The 27,900-nt window shown below is 43.1% G+C and overlaps 1 protein-coding gene across 3 annotated transcripts in view; it reads right to left on the bottom strand.

Moving 5' to 3' along the window:
* The window catches only part of ADAMTSL1 (ADAMTS like 1), a 904,787-nt gene that overhangs the window by 80,197 nt on the left and 796,690 nt on the right, over positions 1-27,900 (bottom strand). For all 3 annotated transcript variants that reach the window (XM_032880520.1, XM_032880523.1, XM_032880522.1), the window contains exons 21-23: positions 17,255-17,383; positions 8,852-9,031; positions 4,461-4,595 (exon numbers count right to left, since the gene is read on the bottom strand). In XM_032880520.1, the coding sequence (XP_032736411.1) occupies positions 4,461-4,595; positions 8,852-9,031; positions 17,255-17,383 (444 nt within the window). The remainder of the gene's footprint in view (positions 1-4,460; positions 4,596-8,851; positions 9,032-17,254; positions 17,384-27,900) is intronic.

Raw genomic sequence — 27,900 nt, forward strand, 5'->3', positions numbered from 1 at the left:
TATATATATATATATATATATATATATATATAAAGATTTTATTTATTTATTTGACAGATGGAGATTACAAGTAGGCAGAGAGGCAAGCAGAGAGAGAGGGGGAAGCAGACTCCCTGCTGAGCAGAGAGCCCAATGCGGGGCTCGATCCCAGGACCCTGAGATCATGACCTGAGCAGAAGGCAGAGGCTTAACCCACTGAGCCACCCAGGCGCCCCTCATCTATATTTTTATACTAGCAAAAGATTGCAGAGAATCCAGAAGTTCAACATGAGAGAGTTAGTTGAATTTATGATACCTCCCACCAATGCAGCTACCAGAATAAAATATGGAAGAATCAGGGCACCTGAGTGGCTTAGTGGGTTAAAACCTCTGCCTTCGGCTCAGGTCATGATCTCAGGGTCCTGGGATCGAGTCCCGCCTCAGGCTCTTTGCTCAGCGGGGAGCCTGCTTCCCATCTCTCTCTCTCTGCCTGCCTCTCTGCCCACTTGTGATCTGTCAAAAAAATAAATAAAATCTTAAAAAAAAAAGCCATATATCAGAGCTAACTCTTCTCCATTACAACTCAAGCCTTGAGATTTCCAGTAGGTGATTCTACTCCAAAAATGACTATTTTAGTTGACAGACATTCTGGCATTGATTTCACTTTAAGCCACTGCCGAAACTTTCAAGAAGGAATGTTGATTGAGTGACACATGCATAAGCCCATGTGGGTCTCACTTTCCATGACTGTAAATGAAGACTTGGGACCAGTGAATCCCGTGTTGCTCTCATATTCTTTGCTGTATGACACAGACGTGGAAAATCGCCAGTGGAGTCTTGGCCATGCAGAGTGGATCCAGCCTAACTAGATCCATTGTCCTAGGCAAGATGGGTACTAATTTTCTTTGTCCTTATTTAACAGCTATCCTTTCTGCTGGGAGGCCTGAGCTGTGCCAACTACTGTGGAGGGCAAGGCCCATGTCCCCCTTTTAGTGGTCTTGGTCCAGGTCTCCAGGCTCCAATTTTACAGTAGCAGCATCTCGGGCCTCCCCACACACCTACACCTTTTTGCAGCCTTCTGTTCAATTGTTTTTGGGGGGGGGTAACTAAGACTCAAAATTAATATTTCTCACAGTATCATTTATAGGGCATTAGCATTTATATTATATGAAAAATAACTTTTATTGGTGTTTTTATTATGAGGGCAATACAACTCCATTGTAGAACGATTAAAAATATGAGCAAAAAAAAAAAAGTGAAAATTATCTATAATTGCCTAGCCCAGATAAAACCGGTACCAATATCATTTTCCCAGTCATTAATATGCACATTATATGCATCTTTTGTCTAAAACAAAATCATACTCCATATATTGCTCACAACTTTTTTCATTAACTGGTACATAACAGTTATGTTTCCGTGTCTCTAAATATTCTTCCACAGATTTTTTAAAAAAAGATTTTATTTATTTATTTGACAGACAGAGATCACAAGTAGGCAGAAAGGCAGGCAGAGAGAGAGATGGGTAAGCAGGCTCCCTGCTGAGCAGAGAGCCCGATGCAGGGCTTGATCCCAGGAACCTGGGATCATGACCTGAGCCGAAGACAGAGGTTTTAACCCACTGAGCCACCCAGGTGCCCCAGCTTTGATATATGGCTTTAAAAAAAAAAAAACAATTTTCCTTCTTCCCATGAAAACATAAGAATTAAGGTCCATGACTTATTATCCCTATGCCACAGAACCACAAAGTTCTTTGAATCTGTTTCAGCCAACGTATCTCATCGATGTGAGAAATACATACATAGCAATGTCACTGTTTACTGGCAACAACAGGGTTGGCAAATGGCTTTCATCCTATCTGTCAACTGCCACCATGCTTGGTGGCAATGTTACAATGAAATCCAAGGCAGTGCCTGGGCTGAGTGAAAAAGAATGACATGATTGAGTGAAGATGTGTTGGTTGTGGAAAGGGCAATTAACAGTATCTTTGTCACATACCCATCTTGACCTAGAACATTTGTTACATTCAAAACAGGGTTTCTTCCTTAAATTGCTCCCGATATTGATTACTCTTGCAGAATACCAGATTCTTTCAAATATTACTTTTAGTACATCGTTCTCCTACTTAAAAACCCTGTAAATATCTGTCCCACATAGTCAATCTATTTCCTTAGTCTAATCATCAAGGTCCTCCACATTTTGACACTCTTTCCCATTCTAAGCCTGCAGCATCCCTACACAGGCTTGCCTCCTTGACCTAAGTTTGTACCTGGAACGGGCGCTCTGGTCTCAACGGGCTACCAGCAGGAGCCAGGGATGGGAACCAGTGCAAATAAGAGGAACTAGACTAACAGATCAGGATGAGTTGATAGCTGGGGAGGCTCAAGGTGGAGAAGGTGTATTAGAATTCTCGGGGTGAGGGTCAAAGCCAAAGCTGAGTGGACAAGCTCTGGCTGAGGCTTTTTCCTTTAAATGGTCTAGTTTCTATCCCGGTTAAGCTGCCCATCATCACTTTCAAAGTAGTGGTATTTTATAGCTCTTTCTTTACTGATACCGGATATACATTCTACACCTTATTATTGCCAGCCTAATAGTATCTTCTTCACCCTCAATGCCTGTTTCCTTTCCTTGTCTCTTTGAATCCCACCCATCCTTCTGTGCTCAGCTCCAAAGCATCAGCTAGGCCCTGGTCTATTTCAAATGACGAACTTCCCAGAGTCTTGATACTTGACATCATTTCTTAATTCATCTCCACAATTCCATGTAGATCCGTCCGACTTCTCCAGTGCTGGCGAGGCATCAACATTCCCTGCTAGAGTTGCCCCAGCAGTTACATTCAGGGACTTTATGGTAACTGACTTGCTGTCCCATTCAAATGGAACAGTCTGGATGTGGACTAGGGTGTTACAGTGTCTTTCAATGGTTAGATTTAAATACCAGTCTAAGGTAACAAAGCACTATGAACTAGTGATGGAACGCACTAGGATAAAGCACAATAAATTCTTATTGCTCATGGCTACAATGAGACAAAATATCATTCCAGAATAAAGAAGAAAGAAAGTAAAACTATCATGGAAAAATATGAGCAGGTTCATTTTTCCAGCATGCCGAATGGCATCTGAGTGACCTAAGAGTTATTGAACTTGAAACCAAACAATTGCTGCACCCTCTGCTTATGACTGGGCTATGATGAATAGTTGTGACAATTTCTCACAGTGATGAGTCTAAGATTAAAAAAAGGTTTACAACGCTCACATTTAATTTGGAATACATTTACCATTTATAAGCCAAAAGAAAGCAGTAAGAAACATCCATGAATTCTGATTAATACGATGTGGAAAAACTCAATGCCAAGCTTGTATAAGTTATGAGAAACAGAAGAGGGCTACTTGTCATTATATGTGTCTTATTTTTAGAATCAGATCAGAAACAGAAATTATAAGCTTTTCCCACATGCTCATATACTATGAGCAGTCTTTGTTATTTAGATCATAATGAAAACTGAAGGTAATCTTTCTGTTTGTAATCCTATACCAGTCCCTGTGGCCATGTTGATAAGGTGTACTTATCAGTATGAGTAGGCACACTTTGGTCTCCTACTCCTTGCTAGGTGATAGGGAGGAGAGAAGAGGAACTTTCCACTTTGAGCCAAAGGAATAATTTTAGTTACCGTTACCAACATTTGGGGCCTCAAAGAGTTAGCATGAGGATTTCCCCCATTTTGTAGACCTGTCCCCCCCGACCCCCAGGCTTTGAAGGCATATAATTCTTCTCTTCCACCTTGACCTTCTCCAGAAGTCAAGGCAGGAGTACAGAGGTTCCTGCGGCATCTCCATGATTCTCAAGTGGAGGGCCCAGGACATTGATGGTCCCCTGCACCTCCTCTCCTACCAGAGAGCACCAACCACGTGGGCAATAACTTGGTGAAGGTTCCCATTGACAGATGCCAGGGAAGCTTTACTCAGCAAAGTTATTTAAACACTTGCTGGAGGAGTCCATCTGGGTTGGTTTCAGGCCCTATCTATATAGAAGGCTAACCTAAATAGAATTATCTAGATTTTTCTTCTTGAAAGCTGATTAAAACTCTAGTTGAGTTAGGACAAGGTCATGGGCACATACTGGTGTATGGTTGGCAAGGGAATGGAGATATAGGAGCCATTTTTACTGCTTTGCTCTTTACTTACTGTTCAGTGAGTCAATCTGACTGAGAGGATCTGGACTGTGGCATCAGCCCAAGACGATTCAGAAAGGAGCCATGTTGGAATCTAGACAAGCTTTAGAGTCCAGACTAAGATCTACATTCACCTCACATGGAAAGTCAGCCAAGTTTCCACTGGTGAGTCTGGATTCTGTAGGCAATTTAGTGATTTCCTGTTGGCCACCCCCTCCTGCTGCCTCCATCCCACCTGCAAGCAGTCACCCATCCATAAATCCTGTCCAGCCCTGGATTTCAGCCCAACGTTTCAGAGATTTGGACTCACCAACGAGAGCGGAATTCCCAGGATCCAGGACCAGCTGTGCTCCCAGAGGAGATGTCAGCACTGAAGGAAGGTTCGGTCCAGTGGCTGAAAGCAAGGCCCTGAGGTCTTCTAACTGCGTTGGGACTTGGGGAGGATCTGTGGGAAGGCAAATGGGGAGTCATGCAGGTTAAAGCATGGAGGCTATATTAAGGAGGGAAGGAAAGATGGGCATGCATGGGCATGCATGTAAGGCAGGCATTATGGCGACCTTTCAGCATCATTTTTTCCCCCACAGAGAAGGTGTGTCTATCGATATTTGATGCCCAAAATAATAAGGTCAGTAATAAGAATCAGGCATGTTGATTTTAGGAGTTCCTTACTGAATACCACTTTATACCACAGTACCACTGGGTCTCTATAAATGTGTAGGCAAATTAAACTATATTATAAAAATACTCTTAGAAAGCTAACACTTTTTCAGCATTTATTATATGCCAAGCCCTGTGTTAGTTTTCACTCCTTCCTTCACTTAACTCTTATTCCTGTAGAGTGCTTTGTTATTGTCCCCCCAGATACTGATGTATGTGTCCCCCCAGATACGGATACATCACAACAGGAATTTTTTATTTAAGTGAGAGAACTCGCACGTGCACATGCAAGGTGGGGGGAGGGGCAGCAGCAGAGGGAGGGAGAGAATCTTAAGCAGACTCTACGTCCAGCATGGAGCCTGACACAGAGCTCAATCTCACGACCCTGAGATCATGACCTGAGCTGAAATCGAGTCAGATGCTTAGCTGACTTTACCATCCAGGTGCCCCAGGAATTTCTTATTTAAAAGAAGTCTATGAGTGACACTTTCCATGAAGAAAAAGATTTCTTTATGAAGTTGATAAAGTGAATTTGCTTTGTGGTCTGGATTTTTATGCCCAGGTAGGACCAGATAAGCAGGACCGGGATGATTTGTTCTTCAAAATCTTAGAAGGAGTTAGGAGTGAAGTCATCAGAGGTCTAGTTAACTGGAGCCCAAAGTGACAAAAATGGGAATTATAGTGGCTTATCATTTCCACCGGACAAATAAAGAGGCAAGGACCTAACGAAGCTTCTGGTGGTGAGAGGACTCAAGATTCTCTGAGACAAGAAGCAGAATCCTGTTTCCCTGCTTCCTACATCTCACAAGGCGGACTCCCATTTTTTTTCTGTAGAGCTCTTGTTGGAGTCTGAAGAGGAGCAGGAGTATTTCTCTTGAAACTGATGGTCATATTTCATCAGTGTCCAGTGACAGCCTATTATGGGCCTGTCACTTTGTCAGTTATTTGTTAAGGGGGTGGCAAGTAAGTCATGATGGCTTCAGAGTCTGCTTCAGAAATATGCCTCTGTCTACTCTGCCTTGACTGCAAGACCACTGCATACAGAAAACAATGATGAGCTTCAAATTTTGATATATATTTATGTATATTTTATATAAATTATTAAAATATTACATTATATATGTGTTATATATAATTTTAAAATATTCCTTAGATGAAAACATCATGTTTGGGTTCAGGAATGCTCCATTTGAGCTGGGGCTCTGTCATTCCCTAACTTGGGCAAGTCACTTAATTCCCTTGAGCTTTAGTTTCCTTGTTTATAAAATGGGGAGGAAACTCATCATTTCCTAGATTTCTTTCTACTCTGAATTACCATGATTTTAGGACCTGATGGTAGCAGTTTACTCCAACCCAGAGTCTCTTCTTCCCGTCTTTTTAAACTTAAGTAATTAACTTTTACAATTTCAATTCCAGTTTGTTACTATACAGTGTCTCCCTGGTTTCAGGAACAGAAGCCAGTGATGCTTCACCTCCACACAAGACCCAGTGGTCATCCCAACAAGTGCCTTCCTTAATGCCCATCACTCATTTTTTAATATTCCCTTGAGAATATTCAAATTGAATACTGAATATTCCCTCAAGAATATTAAACTCAAGGGGTACTTGGGTAGTGCAGTCATTTCCATGTTGGCTCTTGGTTTTCATTCAGGTCGAGGTCTTGGGGTTGTGGGATCCAGCCCCATGTTGGACTCCCTGTTCAGTGGGGGGTCTGCTTGAGTTTCTCTCCCTCCCTCTGCCCTTCCTGCTTGTGTTCTCTCTCTCAAATATATACATAAATCTTAAAAAAAAAAAAAGAATATTAAACTCAAGAAACCCTTGCTGATTTCCTAAAAGCCAAGAAGGGAGGTTATGTCCCATCTTCAAAACCATCAGCTATTCTTGGGCCAAATGTCAGCCCCTCCTAATGCCCTTAGAGATTTTATCATATCGTTCTTCTTTGGTGCATGTCCATTTGATCTTCCAAGGGAAACTATAAATTCTCCAAGGGCAGAGGTCACTTCTTAAATTTATCCCAATGCTCGAGATGGAACTTAGAGGCAATACATCATGAATATTCATCCAATGGCCACAGGGATAAATAAGTGGAAAGTCTCATTACATATCAAGTCTCCATGCTATGAGTTAGGTCACAGAGCTTGGTGTGAAAGCTCAGTTTTATACATGAAGTCCCTTGTTTAATAATTAAACCAAATTTTTGGCTGATTAAAATTAAAAAAAAAAGAGACATTACTTCTATGTCCACAAAGCACCTATTACAACTAAAAATACTCGGATTAATAAACCAAGGCTTCTGATCAGGAAAAGCCCTCAACCTAAGAGTCTAAACAGTGATTTTTTTTTTCTCATCATATTTGATTAAAATGGGAAGACATCCTGCTTGTCCAGCTCTGTGTTCACAGTCACGCCAGTTTTCAGTCACAATCCTGCCAGAGCTGGCAGGCAGAACGTGCACCCTTCATTGGCAAAGCCATGGTTGCAACCACGCAGCCATGATTTCCTGTCTGTCAGTGCAGATGACAAGCCAGGCTTATTCAGGAGGAAAAGCCCACAGGAAGCCCCGTAACTCAGTGTGGGGCAACAGTGCCTGGGCCCTGGGCTCCAGACTCGCATGAAAACCGACACAGAACAGATGACATCCTTCACCAAGGGGTTTTCTGTGGCTTTCTAAGATGACTAGGGTTTATGCAGCCACTGGTGAGATGAAAACCCTCCAGGGCCCCTCTGAAACCTGAGTGGGCAGGGGCTAGAGACCCTAGGCTTTCGTCTATCAGCAATTGGGGCTATGGAAATACAATATAAAGGTTAATTATTTTCCCCAAGGAGGTCTATAATGTATGAATGTGTGCGTATGTATGGCGTGTGAGTCTTTGTATTTCTCACAGTTCCTTCTTTTTTCCCTTAGAATGAGAGCTTTCTCTTAGTGAGAAAACTAGCATGAGGGCTCTAATTATCGGTTTTAAAAAAAAAGTGGCAAGACAAAAACAAGACTTTTTACTGCATCCCACCAAGTTCCAGACTCTGGGGAAGATAACCCGAGGGTCCCTAGTCCACGGGATAAAAGTAACCCAGTTATTGCTCCCAACATGGCTGAGTCCAGCACTGGGCAACAGGGAATATTAGTGTCCCAGGGGCCGTTATTTCTAATACCTATGTTATGTGAAGAATTGTGTTCTTATGGGTTCTTATACTTGGGGGTACTGTAGTCTGGATACCTGTGTCCCTTCAAATTCATAGGTGAAGTCCTAACCCCCAAGGTGATGGTATTAGGTGACGGGGCCTTTAGGAGGTGAAGCAGATCCCTCAAGATTGCCATTAGTGCCTTTATACACAAGACCATGGAAAGCTGGCTTGTCGCTTCTGCCATGGACGGACACAGCAAGAAGCCAGTGGTCTGTAACCCAGAGAAGGGGGTTCAGCAGAACCCGACTGCGCTAACCTCCTGATCCTGGACTTCCAGCCTCTAGAAGACATAACGTCTTCTAGACATATGTCTTATGTAATACATAAACTTCTGTTGTTATGAGCTATACAGTTTGTGGTGTTTTGTTTTAGCAGCCTGAATGGACTGGTCGGGGGGGTATCTGTGTGGACTTGAGGTGGGCTGGACTATGAACTTTCTGAAATTCTATGAAAAATGTTGTATGTGTGAATTTTTCTGGAGGGGGTCATCAATAGTTTTCATCCAATGCTCAAAGAAGTCCTTAACGCAGAAGAAATTAACAATAACTTCTTTACTTCTTCAGCATTGGTAGCTGCCTCCCCCTACATGGACAGTTCCCGTCATGCATCCACATGAAGGCTAGCATCTAAGGCTTAGTAGGGCTAAGTGAGTCACCCAAGATCACAAAGGATCACACACAGTGAATAAGCAGTAGAACCAGTGTTAAAAATGATGTCTGCCTGGCTCCTGGGTCTGTGTTCTTTCTACTGGAAGGCCCTAAGGTGGGAGGAGGGGAAGGCATATTGCTTTTATGTACTTAGTTGCATCAGGGATAAAGGGAGGGTGAGGGTGGGCTGGACGGTCAGCCTTGGGGTGTTTACCTAGGATCAGCAGCTGCGTGTTCTCAGTCAGCTCTCCATGGACATTGGCTGCCCTGCAGGAGTAAAGACCCTGATCCAAGGGGGACACGTCTGTGAGCAGCAAGGAGCCCTCATGCCCATGGGGAGGGGAGCCCAGTTTGCTTTTGTTCCTGAACCAAGTGACTTCAGCTTCAGGCACACCTAGGAAGAAAAAAAAAAAATAAAAGCATCAGCAGAACACACTCAGGTGACCCTGGAGGCAGTTACCATCGCTTGGCGGACCCTCCCAGGGGCTACCCGGCAGGAAGCATCTGCCTGGGCATCTTCTACCAACCTCTGGCCAAACCAAATAATGCTTGTGACCTCTCCATGGTATCGAGAGCTTTGGTCATTTAAAGCTCACGCTGATGAGGCAGGAAGAAAGAGGCCAGTTAACAGAACAGCAAGTGGGCAGCTGGTAAAGGGCACTTGCCAAGATGAAGGAAAGTACCCAAACTCTGTGCGGAAACCAGGGATGGACATAAGCCCCAAATCTATATGGTGGTGAAGATGAATGATTGACAAGTACATGAAACAAACATTGAGTGAGAAGAGCTGGACAGAAAAGAGTACACATTGAATGATCTCATTTCTGTAAGTGACAGACAAAATCCAGCAACATCAACACAGGCTGTTAGCACTCGGGCTGGTGGCTTTAGTGAGAGGGAGGGACAAACAGGGGGGTGTGGAAACTAACTGGGCATGGTCGCTGGTTATTCTCTGGTTCCTGACCCGAGAGCTGGTTTGGTGGGACTTTTGTGATATGTCCCCTTTTCTGTACAGATATTACACTTCAATAAAAAGTTAAAAGCTATAAAATCTTAGTATTTTGTCTAGTATGAACCAGACAAATGAAAGCTGCTGGAACGTGACCAGAACTGACACTATACATGGAAAACATGCTTGTAGTTTTTGGAGCCTATGTATTTTCTTAGAATAAGAGAACACAGAGCTGTGGCCATAGCACCCCAGAGAAAGAGACAAAAGAAAGAGACAAAAACAAAGTACTCTGCTCTTTTATCAGTCCAAGTTTAATGTCTGTGAGAGAGAGCTGGGGAGGGTGCGAATGAGTTAGGACGGAGTACCTGTCTTTGGAAGTTAGGCTCTGTCCTCTAGGGACATCATTGACTGAATGTGTTTCTCTGCAAATTCATAAGATGAAGTCCTCTCCCCCTCCAATGTGATAGTACTTGGAGGTGGGGCCTTTGGAGGTAATTAGGTTTATGTGACGTCATGGGGTTGGGGTTGTCATGATGGGATTAGTGCCCTTATGAGAAGAGACTGGAGGGGCGCCTGGGTGGCTCAGTGGGTTAAAGCCTCTGCCTTCGGCTCGGGACCTGATTCCAGCATCCTGGGATCGAGCCCTATATCAGGCTCTCTGCTCAGCCGGGAGCCTGCTTCCCTTCCTCTCTCTCTGCCTGCCTCTCTGCCTACTTGTGATCTCTGTCAAATAAATAAATAAAATCTTTAAAAAAAAAAAGAAGAAGAGACTGGAGAGCTAGCCCTCTCTCTCTCCATCATGTCAAGACATGGTAAGATGGCGGTCTACAATCCAGAAAAGAGCTCTCAACAGACCTGTAGGAGCTGGCACCTTGAGCTTGGACTTCTCCGACTCCAGGACTAGGAGAAATACATTTTGGACATTTAAGCCACCTTGTCTCTGGACATTTTGTAATAGCAGCCCAAGGTGGCAACTTTAATTCTTTAGGACGTTTCCCTGTGGTTGCCATGCTGGCAAACAGGCCCTAGCCCAGGACGAGACTTCTGAGACAGTCTGCGTGGGAGGCTCCGCAGGAGGCTGAGCTTGGAGTGAATCCAGACGCAGAAAATCTGGGGCATCAATTCACAGGTCTCTGGGGAGCAGAAGGCTCCATTCCTCTCACCCTTAGCCTGTTGGCTCCACTCGAGTTTACTCACAGCTCTTGGGTGTGTATCTAGGGTATGTCAACAATGTCAAATCTGGTCAATGGGGGTCAAAGTCAGGAAGAGTCAAAGGGCTTAACCTTTAGTTCTGAGCTTCTCTGAGTTGCGGCTACATGCTGCATTTGGGGCAAGGACAGTGTTGCCTTTAATGGGCAGCTTACTGGTGAGGACACAGACATCTTCAAGGGACTGCCTGTGTATCTGTTACTTGTCCTTGAATTTGCTGAACAGAATTTACCAGCGGTCTACTCTGTACCCCTGGCTCAGTGGCAGCCCCAATTATGGGTCCCTGGGGACTTCCTGCTCCTGAGCTCCCAGTAGGAGGAAGTAGGGTAGAGGCAGGAAGGTGGTCTCACACTCCCTCACTGATGATGAACGGCCTTGTGGGAATTCACGGGTATCCTGGCTGCTCTGCTGCCTCAGCTGGGCCTGGAGAAGGGGCCCAAGATGCTGGTCAAAGTATCTGGCTAGTCTGCAGGGCCTTCCTCCCTATTACAAGGAAGAGAGGAGGGATTCTCTGGTTTTCTTTTACTCCGATTAACAATAATTTGATGAGAAATCCTGTGGATCACCAAACTGGCTGGAAGGAGGAGGGCTGCTGAAATGGGATGAAGACTCGGAGACTGCATGCCTGTCATGCCGGGGAGAGGCAGGTCCCATGATGCCCAACGCTCGACTGCACAAGGACCAGGGTGGCCCAGCCCCTGAATACACCTGGACAGATGGGGCAGGTAAGAGGCAGAAAAGCTGAGTTTTCGTTGCAGCACCACTAGGGAGAGCAAGAGCGTCATGATGCCTAGTCATGCCAGCTTAGGCTCTGGACCCGGAGCTTAGTTTTTAGGTTAAAAGAAAAAAATCCACAGCATTCAGGAGAAAGCCTCCGAAAGGTAAGCTGAAGAAAGCATTCCCTGCCATTTCTCTCCTGAAAGCACAAGAAGAACTGAGGTCCTACAGATCATTTTCTGCAAGTATTTCCCTTGTTGGCACGTTCTTTTGAAGAGTGCTGTGGGCAGCAAGCACACAGTCCCCGCTAGGACCTAAGAATGTTCTAGAGCCAGGCAGCTGGACTAAATGGGCCCTCGGTTCCACTAAGTGAAGGGGAGCGGGAACACTCCCTCCACCACTGAGCTGATGGGACAGTGTGTGTGTCTCCAGCACCAACATTCTTGAGGATCTCGGCAACATGGACAACCCCGCAGCAAGATTTGCTGCTGCTCCCAGTGCCTCCTTCTCTGGAAGGGTCCGTGCTCCTGCAGGACAGCCAGAGGCAGAGACACGCAGGAGAAGAGAGGAAATTGGGCAGGGAGAGGTAAGAAACAAGAGGCAGAGGGAGAGAACCCAGGCCCCAAGAGAGACCTGGAGCCATTTCTCACTTCCCCAGGAAGTGGGTCCGACCATCTTCAATTCCCTTAATCACTCTGCCTCCTGCCCCTCATGAAATTGGGGTGTTTGCCAGCGTGCAACAGGGTGCTTACCACAAGGACCGAATTCTTTAGGTGAGGGGAGGGCGGCTCATGGGAGAAATGCAAACGTTCAGGATAGCAAAGGGTGGATGGAGGTTACCTCCAGTCTCTGTAGAGCTAAAACTACAGAAGTGACACCCATGCCAAAGGGAGAGAAATTATGTAGTACGCATTCTTTGATATATTTATTAGCAAATCTCTGTCAGGCTCACTCCAGTATGGCCTGCATTAAGAATTTGCTGATGGTCGAGTTGTGTCTGGTGTCCCATGTTGGGGGCTTCCTGCATAGGACTGGGGGCCTCAGGCAGAGGACGACACTGAAAAGATACTTTAGAATCTTTTCAGTCTCTTTCATGACTGACTCTGACATCTTACAAACAGAAGAAAGGAAGAGGAGGCCTCAGAGAGTTCTTTTTTCCCTCAAGAGATGATAATGAGCCTTTAGAGAATGTCACCAGCCCTTGTTTAAGCCAGAGTCCCTTGAAAAGGTACCAGAGACACACGCCCAATACCGACATTCAGAATAGCTGGACATAGGGAGGGCACAACGGTCAGGGACTATGCAAGATATCCTGAGCATGTGAGAGGAGAAAGAACACTTGGTGAACATTTGCTATAAGCCAAGATATTTTATAAAGATAATCACATTTGTCAAAGAGATGAAAAAAAAATCTGCCTGAAGTGATGTTAGTTTGGATCCCTGACTGATTACGCAGGGTCAGAGCCTCTGTCTCTCCCTACTCCTCCCCCCATAGCCAGTCAGTGGCAGGGCGGGATTCACACTCAGCCATTTGATGTCACAGATCCCAGCCTACCATGTTTACCACACCGCATGCCCTGTACCTGACTGCCTCTTCAGAGAACATCAGAAATGCTACACTATTGTTTCTGAACTGTCAAATCCTTGCTTTCTACTCTGAGAATGAACCTTTTTGCTGTAGCTATAACACCAGGATTATTGTGAGGAGGGGTTTCTAGAACCCATGTGTGTTTTGTTAGCGCTCTTCTTGTCCAGAAGCTGGTCAGGTTGTGGGAGATTTTTTCCCCCCTCCTAGGCTGTTGTGATGTGACCACACCTTTTACCAAAAGAAATGTCTAAAAAATGACAGAAAAGATACTCCACCACAGAATGCAGTCCCATGCTATGGTGTTGACAAGTTACTTGGATAAGCTCCATGCTCTGGCCTCCCAGCTAGATGGGTCTAAAACAGGGGAGGGAAAAAACGCTGCTTTGCCTTTTTCCCTTTGCTGGCCTATCTTATCAGCAACACAATGCTCTCCCTGTTGCTTGAAAGAATCAATAAGTGAGTCTAGTCACAATGGGTTAGATGATTATAAGGATTAGAAACTTTCGTCTCCACAGAGCCTCCAGGGAGGGTGATACTAGAATATTCTTTTTTTAATCTGGAGAGGATATTTTTGCTGACCAGACCACTTGTTGTATTTGGAAGGCTGCTGGCACCACACAAGCCTGTCAGCATCCTGAACTGCCTGACAGGATACGTTCCAGCAGCTTCTTCCATGGCATGATGCGAGAAAAGGAAAGGTAGCAGTAACTAAAATGTTAGCTGTGGCAGTTATTCTGAAGAATCATGGGAGTCTGGAGAGGAGGTGTCTAGCATGTCACAGTTCTCCATACGGACTGAGGCAGACATCGATAGGGGTTCACAAAGCCCATTTCCTTCTTTTTCCTGGGTGCCCCTCCTGGCCCCACTGCTCAATATCCTTTATGGTGGGGAGAGGCCAGGTGACAAGAGGGACCATGAGAAGTGGTAACAGATGTTTCTCCCAGGTGTGGCCCTTCAAAGCCTTCCCAACCATCCTCCATGCTTTGTTCTTCCCCTCTTCTGGTTGACAAGTTAGAGATAATCCCTGAGGAGACCCTGGGGGGCATGTGTTTAAAATAATAGAGCCACAAGCATTCTGTGACCCTGACCGTGTGGGGCAGTCAGCTCTTTGGACTCCTGGGTAAGCAACAATAAACTTCTATTTTGTTTGCTCCATGATATATTTGGGCGTCTACTTATTAGCATAGTCTAGCCTACCTGAATAAATATACTGCCTGCCACTGATTTCTCAAGTATTTACTTCTGCATCACCAGTCCTAAGAATTTTATCTCCTAAGTCTCTTGAAATCTTCTTTTGTTCTTAGGACAAAATCCCAAATTGTACCATAATTTATAAAGCATGTAAGAGCTAGCCCCTATCTGCTCTTCCCCCCACCTCCAGAAATAGGTCATGCTACTTTCTTCTCTGTTGTCTGTACTACAGTCACTGCAGCCATATTCTACTCCTTTAGAGGCAGACTGCTCTTTCTACCTCAGGCCCTTTGCACATGCTGGTCCCAGTGGTTGAAACACTCCCTTCTCCCCCAAATTTTTATCTCCTACAAGGTCTTCTCAACTCTTCTCAAGCAGAGGAAAAAGTGTGGGAGTGATACACTGGATTGGATGATTTTTCAGAAAGGATGCTCACCATACTCACTGCTTAATATTTGTTATGTTTAAGGGTTGGGAACAATTTGTGAGGTGGCATCTTACAAGTTGAAAGCATGTTTGTACAAGAAGTTATTTCATGAGAAACTGCTAACAACTCGAATATAGAAGGAGATGAGTTACACTACATAAATTATGTAATATTCTTAATATGGAGTATAAAATAGCCATTAAAATTACCCCATAAGAGAGCCATAGAGGCACTTGTATTAGTAAAGTAAAAGTCACTCCTACTGCTCTTAACCCTTATAACACTCAGTATTTTGACTGGAGACGCAGCTCGAGGATGATGTCTTTGTCCAGCAAATTCACAGACCAACTGTGTAATCAAAAGCAGGCTCTTGCCCACCACTTCGAATACATACCTTATTTAACAGAAGGCACAATGACAAAGATACACAGATTTATTTTAGTCAACCATGATTAACACAAATGATTCTCTGCATAAAAAGAAAACTCAAGACTGTCATGGGCCGGGCCAGGCAAGAAGTAGGCACAACAACCTGAGCTCTCACAATGAAGTACCCAAGAATGAGTCTCTGGGTGGAGTCAGGGACACAGGGCACCAAGTGGCAAGATAGAATTGGCCAAAGCTGGTTTTAGTGTCCCTGGTTTCCCATGGTACATATTTCCTCACCTGGATTCTGGTTCTCTCCGTTCCCCTTTAAGAGCCCACTTCCTTGTTGCATGTCCCCTTGCTCCCCATTCTCTTACCCTTCCCCATTTCGTCTCTCAAGAAGAGACCCAGCACAGTCGGCTCTATCTCTGTTCAGTGTTGTGTCTCTGAGGCACGTGTTTATGGTGGTCGGGCACAGGGTGACAGTTGGGCCCAGAAGGTCCCTCCTACACCTCCTACACCTCCTACACCTGCCTGAAGGCCAGCTCCTTAATGGGAAGCCCCTGTCAGAGGGTTTGTCTGACTCCTTATCTGGGAGGGCCGGGCCTGAAGGGATATGACTGAGGAAGGTCTCACTGACGAGGCTGGACACGCAGGCCAAGGGAAGCTTTACAAAGAGAAGCTAATGTCTGATGACAGGATAGATTTATAGTTCTGATTTCCTGGAGCTACCAGAATATTTCAGAGGAAACCAGACTGGCTGTTCTTTGGAAACAACATGCTTTAGATTAAGATCTTCCTCCTACTTATTCTAAACTGGGTTATGTGTCCTATAAATCACAGGCAGAGGCAAAACCTCTGAGGATGGGGTGGAGATCCAGGATCAAAGAAAGCCCCAGAGAAGGGATGCCACTGCCGTTCCACTGTGCTCGCTGAGTATGCCTGGGGGAAGCCAGCTTTGGGTGTGCCACAGGTAGGGGTATCTGATGAGGATGGCAATCGGGGACTGGAGCTGGACCCTGGCACAGAAGCCGTTCATTTCTTTGTACTGTGAGAGCGAAGACCCTTAGGGTAGATGTCACCCACTAGTGGTCCAGGGGAAGGGAGAATCAGCAGCTGGGCCTTGGCTCTGTGCTGATGTTTTTGCTTATTAATGGCAGGTAATACCTTTATAAAGAGCATACTACCACCCCCCTATTGTCTATGCCTCTTCCTCTGCCCTCTGACTTTCTGTTCCCTGTAGGCCTCTGAGTTTGCAAGGCCAAGTGGAGGGCAGTTCCTATTTATCACATCTCCTAAGAGCACTGGCGGTTTTCCATCATGACTCCTACTCACTGTGGATGAGAGCAAGCTCCAGATTCCTATTGGTCTTACCTCTGCCACCTCTCTGGTGTTCCTCCACCCTTTACCTATCCATCACCACTGCCCTGAGCCTGGGCCCCCATTACCTCTTCCCTAAACTACCAAGACAGCTTTTGTTTTTATGATTTAACTTTTTAGTCATCCCTACACTCAATATGGGGCTTAAACTCACAACCTCGAGATCAAGTGTCACTTGCTCTAACCACTGAGCCAGGCAGGCACCCCAACTACTGTGACAGATTCTTAACTGGCCTCTCTGTCCCAATATTTCCTATCTTCAGTCCATTCTATGCACTGCTGTTGGTTTACTCTTCTGGAAGTCTGGCTCTTTAATGCCACTCTCTGTCTGCCTTTTCCTGAACTCCTTGGCCAAGCCTTTAAGGTCTTCCATGGTGCAATTGCAAGCCGCCTTACTACAGCTTAAGCCCCTCCACACCATTTCTCTACTCTAGGCTCCAGCCAGATCAAAACACACACTGTTCCCTTACAGTCTTGGGCTTTCTTACTTCCATGAATTTTTCACATTCGTTTGTCCGCTTGGAACACTCTTTGCTTCCATCTTGGCACATGCAGTGTTTAAGGCTGAAATAAGAAACCACCTCCATCCCAGCCAGAATTCATCTTTCCTCCTCCAAACTTTTGTAGCATTGTCCATTTTCAGGGTGACTGAGGTTCTTGCCTTAGCTTTCCTACTAGACCTGAGTCCCTGAACGTAGAATTTGTATTTATCTTTGTATCCTCCAACTTAGCACTGGGCTCCATTAATATTTGAACAGATGAATTAATACATGAATGCATTTCTCACCTGCAACTTGGCAGTTAATTGTCACATTCACTCCTTGCACTGTTTTGATGGTGCTTCCCACGTCAACTGTGATGGCAGCCTCCTCAGTGTTGATCACAGTCCCTCGTGATGTCTTCACTAGTGGTTTTCCTGAAGGTGGGAAGGAATGTGAGATTTTACTAGATGGTGACTGTGGGCTCAGGGCATTCCCTTGAAACACGGGGGTGACCCACAATGAACAACTGGTATACCCAGGCTTTTCCCACTAATCATGTTTTCCTTTGAAAAAAATTATAACTGCATGATATAGAAACCATCTACCCACCTGCTCATCTATCACAGAATTTCAGGAAAAGAACATGGACTGAAGAATCTGAGGATGGAGCATAGTATCTAACAAGCTGTGATGATTTGTGCATTATATCATTTAATTTACAAATGATATTATAACTCTTATTTTTAAGGGCTTATTATTATTATTTTTAAAGATTTTAAGTAATCTCTTCACCCAACATGGAACTCAAACTTAGAAACCCAACATGCTCTACTGACATGCTCTACTGACTGAGCCAGCCAGGCACCTTGGCTTTTTTTTAATTAAATTTTTTGAGATAACTACAAATTCACATGTAGTTGTCAGAAATCACACAGATCAATCCCGTGTGTGCTCTACCTAGATTCCCCCAATGGCAACATCTTACAAAACTATAGTATCATAATTAGGACACTGAAATTGATGAAGTTAAGACACAGAACATTCCCCTCAATACAGGAGCCCACATGCTGTCCCCAACCCTGCTTCATCCTTTGACAACCATTAATTTCCTCTCCATTTCTATAATTTTGTCATTTCAAGAACATTATAAAAACAGTAATCTTTAAATTTTTTTTCCACTCAGAATAATTTTGAGATTCTTTGGGGTCTCTCATGGTACTATGGTTGTATGTATCAATAGTTTGTCCCTTTTTATTGCTGAGTAGTATTCCATGGCATGAATTTATCACAGTTTCTTTAGCCATTCATTTGTTGAAGGACATCTGAGTTGTTTCCAGATTGTATCTATTCAAAGCTGCTACAAACATTTCTGTACAAGTCTTTATGAGAACATAAATCTTCATTCATCTGGGATAAATGCCCAGGAGTGCCACTGCTAGATCATATGGTAGTTACAGGTTTAATTTTTCAAGAAACTGAATCATTTTCCAGAGTGGCTGTATCATTTTATGGAATGTAAAATCAGCAATATATGAGTGATCCAGTTTCTCTCCATCCTTGCCACCATTTAGTGCTGCCATTGGTTTTAATTTTAGCCATTCTGATAGATGTGTAGTAATACCTGGTTGTGGTTTGAGTTCCCATTTCCCTTATGGCTACTGCTGTTGGATATTTTTGCATGTGCTTATTTGTCATCTTTATATCCTCTTTGGTGAAATGTCTCTTCATGTCCTTTGAACATTTTCTAATTGGATTATTTTTTTCTTTTGAGTTTTGAGAGTTCTTTCTATTCTAGATATTAGTCCTCTGTTAGACATGTGGCTTGCAAGGATTTTCTCCCACTTCTGTAGGCTTTTTTTTTCATCTTTTTAAAAAGGATCTTTCACAGAATAAAAGTTTTCTTAACTCTAATGAAGTCTCATTTATTGAGTTTTCCTTTCACGGATCATGCTTTTGATATTAAGTCAAAACTATTTATTACACCTAGATCCTGAAGATTTTTACTATACTTCTTTGGTAAAACTTTCATAGTTGCACATTTTACATTGAAGTCTGTGATACATTTTCAGTTAATTTTTGTATAGGTGTGAGACTTCCAACAAACTTCACTTTTTTTGGCCTATGGATGTACACCATCATTTGGTGAATAAGCTCTCGTTCTTCCATTGAGTTGCTTTTGTACCTCTGTCAAAATAGGTTGGGCATATTTTTGTGCACCTGTTTCTGGGTTCTCTCTTCTGTTCTACTGTTCTGTGCATCTATCATTTACCAATACCACACAGTCTTAATTACTGTAAGCATATAATTAATCTTACAGCTGAGTAGGTTGATGCTTTCCACTTTATTTTTCTTTACTATTCTAGTTTCTTTGCTTTTCTATATATGTTTACAATAATCTTATCTATAACCATAAAATCTTGCTGAGATTTTGATAGGACTTAAACCACTATATCAATTTGGGGAGAACTGATGTTTTTAACTATGCTGAATCTTCCAATCCATGAATAGTGTAGGTCTATTTAGATCTCCCTTAATTTCTTTCAGCAGAGTTTTATGATTTTTCAGCATATAAATTCTATGCACATTTTGTTAGATTTATACCTAATTATTTGATTTTTTGAGGGATGATAAATTATATTTTTAATTTCAGTGTCCATTGATAATATATAGATATACAGTTGGATTTTGCATATATCATGACCTTGTTAAAGTTACATGCTAGTTTTAGGACTTTTTGTGAGCAGACTTTTTGATATTTTCTAAGTAAGGTGATTTTATCTGCAAATAGTTTTCTTTCTTCCTTTCTGACCTGTATGCATTTCATTTCCTTTTCTTGCATTATTTCACTGGATAGAACTTCCAGCACTGAGTGAGAGTGCTGAAACTGAGTAAGAATGCGGAGAAAGAGTGGTGAAAGTGGGTTTGAGGTATGATGAGTGATTTTCAATTGAAACCTGGACATTTTCATATTACGTTATGCAAATCTGGATCTTATTTAAGCCTACTGTTTTAGCTGACTTTCTCTACAACCACTAAGGTGGGGGGGCCAGGGAGGGGCTGCCTTGTTACTCTCCCATGGAAGTGGAGGTCCAGATTCTCAACCTGGCCTCCTCAGTCACTCAGCAGGGGTGGGACTTCTGGCTCCCACTTGGTCTCCACTGATCCCACCATGGGAGGGCCTCACTGCTGCTGGGTGGAGGGGGAAAGTTCTGACTCTCCAAGAGGCCATCTGTCATACCACCCGAGAAAAGGGTAAGGAGGGTACCGCATGGTGAGGATGGAATTCCAGATTCCCCATGTCTTTTCCACATTCCACCCTATGGAGATGAAATCAGTCTTCTCTGATACCACATCTGTGGGGGTACTGAGGAACGTTCATTTCAGTCTGATGAGGTGGAATTGAGGTTCCCCACACAACTTCTGCTGGTGTCGGTGATGATGGGCCACCATATATTGTTTTGAAGTAGAGTTTCCCAAAGGTTTTGTGTCTTGGTAGGCTACCCCTTTCCTGGTCCTTTGGCTAGAGAGAACAGTCTTTAGTTGAAGCATTGTGCCTGAGTGTATGTGTGTGTGTGCGCGCGTTCCTATTGTTTTTCCTGACGGCTGGCTTCTTCAGCTCCAAGCCTGGAAGTTAGGAAGCAAAAAGAAAATTGATGAAGTAACAATAGTGTTCCTCACTTCCCAGGGTCTCTAGCTGGTCTGCTTTTTCCTTTCCACTTTTTAGTCTTCTTCACTTTGTTTCATGTGTCATCTCCATGGGTTTTAGTTGTATTTAGCAAGAATAGGGAAAAGTGCATCTATGCCATCTTGCCAGAAGTCAAGTGCTGTGTACATTACATTTTAATAGGCCTTTATCAGCTGGGGAGAAAAGTCCACCGCTTTAGGTACCTGACCACAAAATACAATGAAAAGAATCATTTATTGAGCACTTTGGGGGAAATAAGGTCCACGTGAAATCATTTTTATATACCCTATGCTTAATTCTTTGTAAGTCAAATGGATTTAGTTTTGTTTTAACCATTTTATAGGCAGGACCCTCTATGATGGTATTCACCCTTCTGTGCCTTCATTAACTGTGAAGAAAAGCATAATTTAATTCAATCTTTTAACCCATTTTTTATGCTTTTTACTTCTTGTTTTCTCCTTCACCTATTTCTCATTATTCCTGCTTGCCCTGTTACAATCTCCCATAACAAACTGTCCCTCTTTCCTTTCCTCTCCCTGCTTTTAAGGTCTCTAGGTTATTAAGCTCATTAAACCTATGTTCAAAGGCAGAAACTTGAGTAAGGTCTGAAGATGTGCATTGGCTCTCCATATCTGTCGTGACTCTTTAGGGCTCTTTCCCCTTATTTCACCTCTATTCCATACACTCGAGACATGTATGAGGTGACATGAAGATGAGTGAATCTGTACTATGGTCTCTGAGAATAATGCAGGTGATAATAGGGGAACGCACCTGGACTGGTCCTGAATACACCTTGGCTTACCTACCTCCCCTCCCTGCCTACAGGAAGTTTTCCAGTGTGAACTCTAAATAGACCCTGAATCTAAGCCCCACACTCCCCTCTGTCGCTGTGATCTGATGCTGCCACCATCTCTGGCTGGACTGCTGCAGAGCCCAACTGGTCTCACTTCCACTTGGCTTCCACTATAGCCTCTTCCGGCATCAGCCAGAGTGATCATTCTCAAACACGGATCAGATCATGTAACTCCTTGGGTTAGATTATCCAGTGCTTTATCAGTGCAATTAGAACAAAACTTCAAGCTCCTTTTCATGACCAAATAACCCTGTCTTCTACGTGTTCAGCCGTCAACCTCTCCCACCTCGCCGAGGCCATACTCCCCATCTATCACTGCTCCAGCCATCCTGGCCTTCTCTCCCTTTCTCCAAAAGATCAGCTCATTTACCATGGCTCTTCTCTTTCCCTGCCATCCTCCAGCTACAGACTTCTGCATGACTGTCATTTTCGGTTGGTCCTCAGGCACAAGTAGCACCTCCTACAGGAGCTTTCCTAACCATGCCATCTGAAGCACATACCCCTTTATGCCTGGCCAGTAGCTATGTATCTTGCTACCAACTTAATTTTCTTCATAAGCAAAGAACTATCAGAATTTATAATTTATTTGTGTATTCCCTGTCCCCCATCCCTCGCCATGTGGCTTCCATAAAAGCAGGGATCACTGCTCTCTTGTTCTCTTTTCATTCCTACCACTGAGTCCTGGCAGATGGTAGGTCCTCAATAAATATCTAATAAGTGAACATATGTGTGCATGTGGTGTGTTATGTGCATTACCTGAATTTGTTTTTGCTTTCACAACAGGGCGGGTCAAGTATTTCTTTTATGAAATCAAGGAACTTAGGTTCAGAGAGGCTTCATGGATTGTCTAAGGCCACGAAACAGCAAGGAATAGGACTAAACTTGATGCTAGATTTTGACCTGAGGTCCAGTGCTTGTTATAGGGGATCTCAAATCCTTGTCTGTGGACTGGCTGCCTCAGAACTCCCAGGGTACTTATTAAAAACATAATCTGTTCTGCTATACTACAAGTTGCCTCACTGTGTAATAAAAACAACGGTGCCAGTGGAGAAAAGTAGGTTAGGGAGAAGAGAATTTCAGACTCACAATTACTAAGTTATTTTTCCTATAGGAATTTTAATAATAAAAGTGGGTTTTATAGCTGCAAGTATATAGCTATAAAATTCAAAAGTCTCTGAATTAAACTCAGCCCTTAATTAATTATTCTGAGCTTTTGCTCAAAAGTAATGGCCTTTGTCCTGTCACTGGAGGGGCTGTCATTAGCACAAGCTACTTGTATGTTTCTTATTACCTTCATGATCCACTGTTAAGTCACAAGTCACCTAAGTATTTATAATCAATGGAAATATACAATGAAAACAATGTCTCTTAACCATGCCTCTTAGATCTATTAGAAAAAGCTTGTTATATTATTGAGTCCCATTCTAGATCTACTACATTTGAATCTCAGGTGCTTTAAAAAACCAGCACACAGAGCCATGACTTTGACTTGGGACATGAAGGTTCTCCCTACCCCAAGAACAAGGCAACCATGAGATGCTTTTGGGTGCGTTCTGATTTACTCCATCATGGTTGCCAAGGAGACAGATTCATCCAGTGCATATAACCATCCCATTCCAGTATGCACAAGTAGAGGATTCTCTAGGACAGAGTTCAGCCTTTTGATACAGTTGTCCATTCTGGAACAGAAGCTGTAATCTGTATTTTCAACAACTTTACATAGGTAATTCTGATACACAGCCAGGTCTGATAATCAACAAGTCACATTCTTGGTTTTTCTGTAACTGATTTCTTGGATTCCTGATGAGTTGGGGAGATTTCTTTTGAGAGATCACTACTAGTTCCCTATTTGAAATTTTCATGTTGGAGCTCTGATTTTAATGGTCAACCAACAACAACAAAAATATGAGCCTATTTTAGACCACCTGGATGATCACCTAATAAGGGAACACTGCTAAAGAACGCCATGCCTAGGTTTGTGTCTGATTCTAGCAGCACGAACGAGTCTGACTTTAATTATGGAGGTTAACTAAGAAGCAAAAAAGGAGAGATGCAGAGAGAGGGTGAGAGAAATGAGAAATTATATGTTTGTGGGAGGACAGTGCTAAAAACCAAAAGTCATAGAATACTGTATTAAAAAGGCTCTCGTAAGAGGCAAAACAGAAGTGTCCTGAGCATGGGCCATGACCGCCAGGCCTAGGCAGCGTGAGCCGAATGTGGGCTCTCAGGCTTGTGCTCCTGGGCCACCGGTGACCACTCCCTTCTGCGACTGCGCTCAGCCAGTAGATCCCAGGTGCATTGCTGCCTGACATAACTGAGAGGGTTTCTAGATGACGCTTTTGTTTAATCTATGAATTTGTGTTACAGTAGAATAAGATCTATACAGGAGATTATTCTTGTTTTATATGCCCAAGAAAAACAAGGAGATGGGAACAGAGGCAAGTGTTTCCATTTATTGGGTCTAATGTGAGGCCTCAAGTTTGTCAGAGAGAGTCCTACTCAGAAACAGAAGTATTAAGAGAATCGTTTTTGCTCACTTCAGATCTCACAGCCCTTAGCTTTTGGATTATGGTTCTGGTTAGAAATAATGTGGAACAGGGGAAGTAGAGCTTCATTAATGGTCAGCCAGGGCAGCCCTTGTCCAAAGCATGAACGGAAGGCATAGCTGAACCTTGTGTGCTAGTATACAATGGTGTGCCTCCTCCTAATGCCTTTAGAGCAGGGATGCTTGGCATCCCAGGCACTATCCTCATCCTGAGGGACGAGCCATGGAGAGACAGGCATGAACGAATGAGCAGCCCCAGGAGCAAATGCTCAGAAATACATTCCTCTGTAGTCTGGGCTCTGGCTCGTGCCTCCTTCCCACATGTGTGACTCTGGGTAAAATCAAAACCCAATGGGAAAAAATCTGAACATATGTGCCTGAAAAATATCTTTGGCCCAGTATAAAGGTGATTGAGAGAGGAGCCAGAGGAGATGGATGGTTTGTTTTTTGAGTGCAGCCAAGAACAGAGAGCATTTTAAGTAACTTTTTCTCAGGGCCCAAGGCCAGGTCTTTGCTAATAAGAACTTTGTTTTTAACAGCATGACGCCTTCCATTCTAGAAGCCATGGCTGACACGGATTTGTTACTAACCAAACTCTTTTTTCTTCCTGTCACACAGCTAGGTCACTTTCCAGACTCTTCACAGTTATGTGTGAGCAAGGTAACGAGTTCTAGCAGATGGGCTGTGTGAAATATGCCACTTCTTGACCCAATCTACAAAAACTCTCTTGAGCAATAATTTTAGACTTTATGCGAACAAGAAATAATCATGATATTTCAGCCATCATATATTTATGGTTTTGTTTGTTACATAGGCTAGCAAATGCTAACCCAGGCTTAGTGGATATTTGTTGACTCATTAAATGAACCAAATGGATCTTCTTTCGTTTCAAACATGAGTCACAAACATCATTTGGTGGCTAATAGTAGCCATCAAAAATGAATCATACTTCAAAGGCTTGCGTTCTGACTGTGGAGCTGGGGGTAATCTCTGCTGGAAAAGGTGCATGTGCACGAGTTCCTAGGCCGGGTGAGACATGTTGAGGATTGCTGGGGTACAGGGTAGTGACAAAAACAGGTACTGTAGGCAATGGGTTTGAAGACTACCAAATGGCCAGATTTGAGTTTCTGAAGCATAAACTAGCGACTGGCAGAGTCCTTCTAGACTACCAGTCAGGTACGGATTCTGGGTCACATGCATGAGGACTGAGCAAGTTATTCCTGCCTTGGTTTTCTACTTCTATAGCTGCAGAGCTGAGGAATAAGTACACTAATGCATGTAAAGCTGTTAGAGTAATTCCATCGCACAGTGAGAGGTTGGAACAAATGTGAGCGATCATCAGCATCAGCTCTGCTAAAATGGAGAGGAAATGTTACGATGGGTGTTGATGAACTAAGAAGACAGAAAGGGACAGTGTAAAGAAAAGAAAGAGGAAAAGGACAGGAAAGAGAAGGATCAAATCTTTTGGTGAGAAAAAGCTCAACTGCTTCCATTTTGAAGAACTATGAAGGTTTTGGAATAATCAGGAGAAGTAATTTCAATACAATGGATGCTCCTGAAACTGCCATCAGTATCTGGACAGACACACAGAGCTTAAATGTCACTCCAGGGCTGGTCTCCTTGGAGACTCCAGAAAGTATCTACTTGTAGAGAAGCTGCGAGATTGTGTATGCGAGGCTGACTTGCTGGGGACCCCCACGTCAATGTTCAGGAAACCAGCTGTGATATCCACAGTGACCCCAAATCTCGACTTGAGAGAAAGGTGAACAAGGCAGTGACACCCACTAATGAAAATATTAGAGTGAAGAGGTTTTACAAATTTCACATACTTTCAACATCTAAAACTAAAACAACTGCATTTGATCCAGCGTTCATCAATGGGTAATGCCTTGTAGTAAGTGAGAATATGCAAACAACGCTATAAGAAATACTGACTTCTGCAATTTATCACAGGATTCTAATAAGGGCCACTGGAGTTAAGTCTGCAAAAACTCCCTGAAGTGAGAATTCCCAGTTGAAGATCTTGAGACTCATGAGTTAAATAGAGTTTAAGGGGCCACAATCAGTGTGATCCCATGAAAGCCCTTATAAAGGCCAACAACATCTTACACATCTGAAATGAGTAATGACAGATACAGATACTATTACTAGTTACCATCCCATGCTGGCCAGAAACTTCTCAAGATCTGGCTACCTGGCCATTTCAACAAGAGTCGCTTTGTTATAGATAATAGTTATATTGAAATGCATGATTTTTTTTTCTTAGTCTGGTTCTCCTTCCAAATGCCTTTCACATTTTATAGCTCAGGGATTTTTAACTCCTTCCTGTCCTGCAATCTCTCATGTAGGGTCTCCTTCACTTCACTTCTACCTCCTGCCTTGAGAGCTGGCATCTGAACCTCCAGTCCACTCTGCTTACCTGGTACCCTTTCTCATCACCAGTCCTCTGGGAACCTTTCCTCTCACCTGTTATTTTTCTAAGGCATTACTGGCAAAAGCTATATTTCTTCTAGTCTCCCAAAGTAAAAGGAAGGAAATTTGTAAACGTTAGAATTTCAGGTAAGGGAAGTGTATAGCAGGTGGAGGGACTGCTCTTCTTGATTTGTATGTAAGAAATTCATAAAACTTTCTAGTCTTCAAGAGACCCAAAAGTGTATCTATTTAAAACCCCTCTGTTTACAATAAGGACACAGATTTATAGTTCAAAATCTGCTTCTAAATTTTGTAATGAGGCAGATACTTGCCTTAGAATCTTACTTATTCCATGATTATAATAAGCTTCCTTTTTTGTAATAGTAAAAAAATAAATGTTTCTCTTTCATCCAAATCATTACATGGTTTTAGTTAGTATAATCTAATAAAATATATTATTACCCTTTGTGTAATACTCTGACTACACTGGGAAATGTGGTGTAATAGCTGATCAGAAAATACAGAAAATGGAAGATTTGACTGGAGGGTACTGGTAACCTCCAGGCTATGTTCATAGCACAGATGTGTTTAGCCCCAAAATAATTTTTTACAAGTTTGAATTAGTTGGGCTCAGTAAAAAAAATGGAGAGATTAAAAGTGTGTGTGTGTGTGTGTGTGTGTGTGTATGTGTGAATATTTTGAAATATTTGGCTTATCTGGAAAAGTTAGAAAGTCTATCTACATTAAATTTGCATTTTTCTATGGCAATAGTTCAGTGAAAATGATCTGTGCCCTTCAGACAAGGTATGGTAGGCAGAATAATGCCCCATTCCAAGATGCCTATATGCAGTCCATAGAATCAGTGTCTTTGTTATCCTACAAGGCAAAAGGAAACTAAGGTTGCTAATCAGCTGACCTTAAAATACAGAGATCATTCTAGGTCATTTAGGTGGGCCGAGTCTGTCACACGAGCCCTTAAAATCAGAAGAGGGAGACACAGGAAGTTTGTCAGAGAGAAGCAACACGAGAAGGGCTCAGCCTGCCATTTCTAGCTTTGAAGACGGACAAAGGTGGCCAAATGCCAAGGAATGCAATAGCTTCTAGAATCTGGGAATGGTGCTCCATTCACAGTCAGCAACAAAACGGGAACCAGAGTCCTGGGTTGCAAGGGACTAAGTACTGCCAACAACCTAAATGAGCAAAAAAAGAAAAAAATTCTCCCTTAGAGTTTTCAGAAAGGAATGCAGCTTGTTGACATCTTGATTTTATCCTCTGAGACTATATGAGAATTTGACCTATGGAATCATAAGATTATATATTTGTGTTTTTTTAACTAAGTTATCACTACAACAAAAAAGATCTATAAGTGACAAATCAGCACCAAAAAACTACTTGACATCATTAATCATTAGAGAAATATAAACTAAAATCACAGTGAAATAGGACTTCTCATTCA

Source organism: Lontra canadensis, unplaced genomic scaffold (assembly GCF_010015895.1).
Source record: "Lontra canadensis isolate GAN:19392208 unplaced genomic scaffold, GSC_riverotter_1.0 scaffold70, whole genome shotgun sequence".
NCBI classification, from domain to species: Eukaryota; Metazoa; Chordata; class Mammalia; order Carnivora; family Mustelidae; genus Lontra; species Lontra canadensis.